The sequence below is a fragment of the Amyelois transitella genome, chromosome 12 (genome assembly GCF_032362555.1).
Source record: "Amyelois transitella isolate CPQ chromosome 12, ilAmyTran1.1, whole genome shotgun sequence".
In the NCBI taxonomy this organism is placed as follows: domain Eukaryota; kingdom Metazoa; phylum Arthropoda; class Insecta; order Lepidoptera; family Pyralidae; genus Amyelois; species Amyelois transitella.
The window spans coordinates 6,090,107-6,099,051 of NC_083515.1; the positions used below are offsets into that span (position 1 = coordinate 6,090,107).

Here is an 8,945-nt window from a genome sequence, read left to right on the forward strand (position 1 = left end):
TTTCTGCATAATTAAATGTTAAAAAATTGGTGATTTTATTAATTTAAGATGATGATAAGATTAAAAAGATACCTCCTTTACTTATAAAGTTATATAAGAACTTTTATAAGAAACGAAGAGCAGGTGAGACTTAATCGGGCTACATTGCGCGGTGCTAATGCATTTTTATCTCAAACACAATGTGCGGGTTTGATACCTTACGATAGTGAAAGTAAAACCCTAAACGGTCCGTGAAATTATATAACTTCAGGATTTAACCCACTTCAGGATCCTTATCATAGGCCGTCCTTAAAATAAGGGCAAATCTGAAACGTATGTTGTCTCCAAAAAATTTACTTGAAAATAAATGAAATATTCCTAATGATATTATCCAGACGTAAATTTATACTAATCACCTAAATATTCATGCATCAATTAAATTCTAAAGTTGTAGATTAAGTTTTTATTATATGCATTTTACACCATTCCTTGACTGATTGCAAAACACGTATAACTTTCCCATCATTCGCATTGGATTGTATCTTCTAATTGTCGCTACTATAATATATTTTACACTTCTAAAGACAGACAGATAGGTGGGTCGATAATGCCAATGACATACGTGGATTATGCGCTGCCGAAATGGGCAAGCGGCCAGGGCCGGCGAAAAAGAATCACCATTAAGTTAATTGGTGAAAGGTCTGCCTTATCAGTTTTCCGCTCCGGGCACTGATTAACGATTTACCAAAGTAGCTTTTCTATATACACCCAATAATTCGAATATTGGACCCACAAAAATGTATGTTGCCAAAGTTATAAATTAAAATATACTGTACGAATAGTAAAAAACGTGATTGTATAAAAATACCATGAAATGAATACTAATAGTACATTTATTTTGGAAGTAAGTAGTTGACCAAAATAGTACAATTTTTCTTTTCATTATTTATTATTAGTAAATCTTGGAAAACAAACAAAATTATGTTGGATTTATATAGGGATGATATATAAAATTATACGCATATTCAATCCACAGAATAAAATAATAAAGATCACAACAGACAATATCATAATTTCCCAATGTTTTGACTTCCGTAACGAGGACTTTTTTCCTATTATTGGGGAAAATTGCGTCATATTTTTACTTTGACATGTGTTGAGAATGAAATAGGGTACTGGATAGGGCCGTGCGGTTTATCGGGGTATGTATAATAGAACATTGTCCGCTGGTTTGGACACGTTGACGCAGTCAAAGGGAATAAATTGTTTATGACAACAAGGGAATATGATATCCAGTTTATTGATGGTATTGGGAATTACCCAAATTTTTTACACTATTTTAAACTTTTGTTGAATGATTTATTTACTGGGAAAAGTAACTAGTACGAGTATATTTTGTCGATGTATTTTCTTCTGTGATAATTATCTTAAAAAAATAAGGTAAAAGAAATACTGAAGAAAGAAAATAGTTAGTTAATGTAGATGTACCTAAATTAAAAAAATAATTTATAAACAACTAAACAATATAATAAATTATTTTTATTTCACAGTTTATTTTAAAATTGACTAGTCATGCATAATGCTATTAATTAATGACACAACCTAACCTATCTAAAATTCACTGACAATACAAACTGAATTCAATAATAAGAATAAGTAGGTACTGCAGACATTTTTAAATTAAACAAACAGCAAAAGTCGAAGCCTTAAAACAAGACACGAAATAATAAAAGACAAAGTCCTGCTTAGAAATAATTTGAGAAGGGTAACTGTAATAGCCATTTTTGTAAACGACAACCGTTGTAATGATTTTATCCCATTCAACGAGCCGGATGTGGTCTTAATAAAGGCGCAAATGAGATTAAGGGATGCTGATGAATATTTATCATTTTGTTATTAACGTGTGATGTTTAGAGCACGCCAGCTCAGGGGATATATTTTTTCCTTTTAGCGAATGTCACCTTTTAAGGACCGACGTATCAGTTTATGAGATACTAGCTGCGCCCCGGGGCTTCGTTTCCGTGGAAATTTCGGAATAAAAAGTATCATAATCCCACTAGTATGTATTTTGCGTGAAAAAGTAACTAACACACACACGCACATCCTTGATAACTTTGGCGTTTATAATATTATTAGGACGGCATAATTTACTGAGGATGCCGAAGACCGGCAACGTGGTGAGAGAAAAGTAGAATGACTGATCCCGGGCGCCGAAGAATTGCTGTCGAGGGTGCAACCCAACACGCAAAAAGAGATGGAATAATTTCAACGAATATATGTATAACGGTAATGGAACGGAATCCCGGGCGAGTCGACTCGCACTTTGCTGGTTGTTTAGAGTTTCGTGCCAAAATGAAAAAAAAAATTTTAGGTTGAAAATTGGAAAGAAGATAATATTAATGAACCGCAACCACGTTGTGCAGTATGATTTTTAGATTGTGCTCTTGATACATATCTAAGAGATCAAAGAACACCCCTAATCTAAAAAGTTACTAACTGTAATTACTTTAAATGGTTTTTGAGGTCAGTAGAGTGACACCTTGTTACTATTTGGAAATAAATTTATATTATGTCTTTTAATAATACCTACATTTTTTATTGAATAATTAACCATAAAAACTCTTTGCAGTAAATATCCTTAATGAAAGGAAAATAAGTTCGCAACCAATTATTTTTTTTATAAACGACTTTGATTCAAACCTCTGAATAAAAGACTGCTTGCATTTGCGAGTTAATTAACTCTGCAATATAAATGACGGGCTACTAGGTGATTTCTATAGAGTAGGAAAAGGCTGTTTGATTGAAAACCCACCTGCAGACATGCAATACAAATTTCAGAATGGTGGATAAAGGGACTAGGGTGGTCAGGAAACCGAGCCGAAACTTTCACCAAAGTACTATCAGATGATATCGAGTTAAAATTTTATACCGTGAACAGTGTTCACTGCTTCTTCACGAAGAGGTATTTTAACCTTTGGCTTGCAGGAGTAGTAATGGATACGATTCATTGCAAACTGATAGGAGGTATAAAGGGGGAAAGGGTGGCGGTTATACAGTCTAACAGACTGGTATACTTCAGTCTGAAGTTGAATTTCAGTGAGAACGTACGCGTTTTCAGTTTGTAGAGCACAAATTCGCGACGCTTTCAGAAAGTTTTGTGACTTCAAGTTGAGCTAATTTTGAGCGTTCAATAGACACGCGACAAGTTAATTTTAAATTGGTTCTAGTTTGGGAGGTTCGTCGTCTGAAAATAAAGGTTGGTTGCATTTATATTTTTAGTAAATAATACTTATAAAAATTTTTATTTATTGACTCTTGAATTCGTATGATTTATATAAGCAGTGGCTTTTCAATGGGTATTTGTGCCTCTTCAAATTAAAAAGATTATATATTTTAATCTTTTGTTTGTGAAAGATGTTGATCTAAGTCAAATAACTCATCTCAAATAACTTTTAAAATATTATTTTGGAATTGTATACAAAAGGAATCATACATATAATTAAAGACAGTTGGTTAAATTATTATTATATTTAATTTATAAAAACGATAATATTTTTTATTCCTTGTACTTATGACAATGATCGGTTTTCTTTTTAAAGCGTTTGCTGTAAAGCTTTCTGAAATAAAAAATCTTGTGTTTAGATAATTATCATAGCCAACTTACTTTCCTCAAAATTTCGATTCAACCAAACAAACCATTTATTCTTTAGCCAAAAAGGTGATAAATGAAATAATAAAAATCACATCAACATAATAGAGCCTCATTTGGTCCCTTTTCGGAACCCATGCAAATGATTTTACCCTCGAATAACGCAGGTGTATAATATTTGAGAACCATTAGATGAAATATATTTTTAATATCGCTAAAAGGGCTTTAGGAAAAAAAAGACGAATTAAAAAGTCACCACCGTTCACCTCTGAGCTCGGCACAAAAAAGTAAAAAAATAAATCTGATTTCAACAGACGCTGCCGCCCTTAAATACTCGGAAATGTGTTCTGTCTGAGTGAAAAAATATTTTGTAAATACAATTACAGCGATGAAAAAGGGTCGGATTGTGTAATAATGGATCTAAAAAAATATTTGCTCAAATTCATTAAAAATGAATATTAGGTATTTAAATATATAAAAAGTATATTTTTCCTTTGTAATAGTAATAGAAATGAGATTAAGAGATGGCGAAAGAAAAAAAAAATAATTTACGTTTATAAATTGTACTGACTTAAAAGTTTGATGCTAACGATGAGTGTAAAATGTGGGAAGAAATTGCATACATTAAGACAACTGTATGACCATTATCACAGCCAATTAAGGTTCCCTTAAAAGACTGATTCTTAACCAAATTCGATCATAATTTACTGATTTATCTACTTTAGAATCGTGGTCAAAGGTTAACCCTAAGTAACGCTATAAGGATGATAGTGACAGTAATGTTAGTATTTATTATGTATGTACATAGATAGCATCCGGACAGTATAGTAAAGGGCCTTTTTCAGCATCAGAAGGCACGTTGTTACCAGTTTTCATCAAGTGATGCTAACAACACAGTGTGTAGTAGTCAAACTAAAATCTACTTGACATTCCCAACATCAAAGCGAGAAATGTACATTATTATACTTGTAAAAATTGTGCCATGAAAGGTTCGATACTTAGTTGGCAAATCTTTTCATAACTCTGAAAAGAATATTTCAATAAAGATTTCGATAAAAACCCTAATTTGTATACAGGGTGAATATTTATTCGTTAGAGAAATTTTCACAGCATAAGATGTTGAAAGTGAGTGGGGTTTTCATAAAACTCTAAAGCTAAACTTAAAGCTTAATAGGTGACTTTTTATTTTCTTATATTAAGTAAACATATAGAGATGAGAGACTAAGTCTTATCAGATAATTGTATGGCAACGTAAAAAATACCACTTTCTTCCTATTTGTTTTTATAGGAACCTCACATTCATCATACAAACATGCTGTGAAAATTCCTTAAAAATAATTAAAAAAAAATATGCAAAAAGTTTGTGTATATTTCAATTAATTGTAGGTACAATACTTAATATACTTTTTTGTTAGTACATTGCGAGTTTTTCATAAACTTACCTAGAGGATTACAAAAGTCATACGGGTTACCACGGTCTGTGAGAAATTAGTATCTACTTAATTACAAGTTTATTATATTTATTCAAGTTCAAATGTTTTGATTGTCAATATTGCGTGCGATATATCACATTATGTTAAAATAATATTGTACTACTTAGATATACTAACTATATGCATACCAAATATGAACAAAATCGGTCCAGCGCAGCCGTGTACGAGAAACGACAGCCAGATTTTTGGATTTACAATATTAGTTGGAACAGTATGAGTTACTGGAAGGTTTCATAATTTTATTTTTAGTTCTTCTTGCTTGAAAAAGTAACACACATAACGTGGTTTCACATTCATAATGTCTAGTTGATATCCACATCCACACTAATAATAAAGAGGAAAGATTTGTATTCTTGTATGTTTGTGTGGAATAAACTCAAAAACTACTGGTCCGATTTTGATAAAATTTGGCACAGATATAGAATAGACCTTCAAAAGTGACATAGGCATAAATTTGTTTTGAAATAAATTTATTTCAAAATATAAAACACAAAAATATGTCCACCCGTGCGAAGCCGGGGCGGGCCGCTAGTTGTTAATATTTATTAATTAAATCTCTTGTAATTGATAAATGCTATAATATACGGTGCGGCATAAATAGTATTCGTCCGAAATACGATAACTTCAATTACAAACTTGCAGAGGAACTCTGCCTGGGAACACGGTTTGAGAATTTGATGGGCGTACTAAGGTGTCCAATATAGATTCCTGAACTTTATCTAGTAATATTCTACTATATGTTATGGAAAAGGTTTACTTATAAACTTGGGATTCTTCTTATAGGCGATGGGCTAACAACCTGTCACCATTTGAATTTCAATTCTATCATTTAGCCAAACAGGCGGACTGGCCTATCGCTCTTTTCAATACTGTGGGCTTTGTCTATCTCGCAAGGGATATAGACGTATTTATATGTATGGATGTATGTATAAATGTCCCCATTTGTTACCGTCTTCGCTACTACTGTGTCAAATTTCATCAAAATCTGTCCAATAGTGCTTAATTTATTCGGTTTAAATAAAAAAAAATAAAGTATTAGATGATTGCTAGTATTAAAAATTAAAAGAACTAAAATAAACACAAATTGAACATTGGGTCCGTCTGTGCCAAACCCGTGTCAAACATTTGATTGTTTGTTTAAAAAATTATTTTAATTGGTTAAAAATCGTATGTTTAACATATATCATAGAATAATCTTGTAAAGATTATTCTATGATATACAAAACCAAAACCTAAACGTCCTTATGTAAGCTCTAAATTAAACATTCTTAGTTGTAAGAGCTGGGTTGGGCTGCGGCTTCCTGCCTTCAAAGTTGTAACCACAATTATATTCTGTTTGCCTTCAGTACCAGTGTACTGTAGTATGAGGGTAGCCTAAAGTACGCATCGAAAATTAATGAAGCTGAAATATTAAGTATTTCAATTGTTTCAGGAGCAACAATGGCGAATAATTTGATGCAATATATATACTGTTTTGTTGTGCTGTCTGTTTGTGTCGGTGAGTGATTATTTAGTTGTACTTATATTTTACTTTATGAATTATCATCATAGCTGTCATTAACTCCATGAATTTTCAATCTTGTACCTAACGTATTTTTGTTCTTTACTTACCATCGTGTATCATATTCCTTATTACATGCAAAGATATTTACTTGTTAAAAAAGTATGATTAAGTTAGTTTATTAAGTCTTTATGGGATTTTTATTCTTATTTTAAATTATCTTGCTCTTATGTTCAAAGAAGGATGAAGAAGCAATAACTTAAACAATACCTGATAGTTTCTCTGTCAAGGGTTACATTTACAGAGTAGTTTAATGTTAAAACCTAACTTATTCCAGGATCATGTTCAAAATATGCACCCACGAGCTCCTCTTCAGAGAGGAGAAAATAAAGAATTTCTAGTAAAAATTATAAATTTATTTCACAGATCGGGGAGACGGACGCTGGAAGAGAAGGAATGATGCACATAATATTCGACACGATATCGAAGTATTGCGGCAAATGGCAGGTGTGTTCTTCTTATTCAATAAAATACAAACTTTAAGAAGACAAGGAAATATGTCTTTATTCCCACAATTAAAGGTCGAGATCTAAAGTCCCATATAATTAGCTTATATATAGAGGATAGAGACGTGATTATATGTTTTTACCAATAACGTCTAAATTACTCGTTTCCATTCCTCTATTAAAACTCATTTTAATAAATGTAAAAGTCCCAAAAAGCATGAAAGTATAACAAATTTTAATGAAGTTCTCAAATAGTTGTTTTTTATTTTTAGATAAAATCGAGCATGAAATAGATGATTTTTATGACGAATATCTGGAGGAGGAGGCAGGAGTGGATAGCGATCGCAAAACAAACTACGAATATGTACAGAACATACACTACCGCGATTCTAGGACAAAGGTAGCGAGTAAACAAGACGAGACGCTATTTCAAGAGAACGACATAAGTTCTTCAGAAAACAATACTTCTCAGAAATTGATAAACAAAGATATTAATATAAACAAAACGTTATACACTCACGTATCATTTAAAAATGATAAAAAATCAATAACGAAATGGCCGAAATTTGAAGAGATATTACTAGAAATGGGAAAGAAATATGATTGGAAAAACGATCGGTGGATAAAAGTTAAGGAAAAGTTGAAAGTGCAGTCTAACGAAGTGAATGTGATTCATAACGAGGTAGATTTCCATGATCGTCACAAATTTAGTTATAAAATTGTAAAATTGAATAGGAATAAGAGAAGAAACGTTATTGTTGCAGTGTCAGCGGTAAGATAGGCGATTGATATGGTTAGTTTTGGAAATGCTTGTTTTGTAAAGAAATCTGTTTTGGTGGATTTCGGGACCAACGTTTAGGAGCTGAAAATGAGCTCTAATAAAAATGGACAGCCGAGATTATTGAAAAGTAAAACGTACTTACACCTCACACTGGCATAATAATATAGATTTGACCATTATCACTTTTTGAAGACACTAAATTTGAAATAATTTCGCATATTAAGGGTTTTTTGTGTTAGTTTTAATTGTAATTTAAAAAAAATATCAACGTTTTCTTATTGTAACATTATATTTTTTATATGTTCAGTGCTTGCTTTGTAATCCGTGGACGATTCATAAAAATAAACAAGTATTCGTATTAAACATACAAATGACAAATGTATATATTGTATTTTAATTATATCAAACTAAATATCTTGGACATAAGACAAAAATTCTGTACCAAACAATATTATGCGAATAATAAATGGATTATTCCCAAAAAAATATGTTAATAAACTCATTTTGTAAAATATTTTGTTTTATTTTCATTTTCACACTGTTTAATAAAATTCCACAAACATATAACGGGTCTTAATTTGTGTCCTAAAATTATTAAACTACTACTATATTTTAATTTTATTTTTACCCGAAGTAGAATTAAGATAAACTTTTAAGATTTTCATTTAGTTTAAAAATGTGTTTGTCAAACATAGTAAGTGATGTTTAAAAAGATAGCGAGAAAAAATGCACATTACGGCAATGAATATTGTGTTAAATCATGGACTGATACATATGTATAAGATTCCCCTGCAAATTTTGTGGAGGTCAGGCAGTAGTCGCTTCAAAGAAAAACCTGACTTATTTAACCAAGGATCATGGTCACAGGTCAGCCTGGGCCAGTCTATAGAGGCGTAAGGAGGCCACCTGGACTAACGCAAGAAGAATTATGATTGGAAAGGTAATCACTATATTAGTGTTCAGTGAAATTTGTCCAAAAAAATTATAACGGGTATGAAATGATTTCTTATCGAAGATTCCGAACCTATGGCCATGA

General features: G+C 31.5%; 1 protein-coding gene across 1 annotated transcript; it reads left to right on the forward strand.

The window, feature by feature from the left end:
• Positions 1-3,091: 3,091 nt before the first annotated feature.
• Positions 3,092-8,012, forward strand: LOC106141472 (uncharacterized). The gene is made up of 4 exons (XM_013343126.2): positions 3,092-3,235; positions 6,554-6,619; positions 7,049-7,129; positions 7,401-8,012. Exons 2-4 carry the CDS (start codon positions 6,562-6,564, stop codon positions 7,907-7,909), a joined length of 648 nt encoding a protein of 215 aa, XP_013198580.2. The 5' UTR covers positions 3,092-3,235; positions 6,554-6,561; the 3' UTR covers positions 7,910-8,012.
• Positions 8,013-8,945: the final 933 nt, after the last annotated feature.

Coding starts and splice junctions, on each gene's coding strand:
- LOC106141472 (XM_013343126.2), top strand. CDS start 6,562: ATGGCGAATAATTTGATGCAATATATATACTGTTTTGTTGTGCTGTCT. Junction 6,620..7,048: donor TGTGCTGTCTGTTTGTGTCG/GTGAGTGATTAT, acceptor TTTATTTCACAG/ATCGGGGAGACGGACGCTGG. Junction 7,130..7,400: donor AGTATTGCGGCAAATGGCAG/GTGTGTTCTTCT, acceptor TTTTATTTTTAG/ATAAAATCGAGCATGAAATA.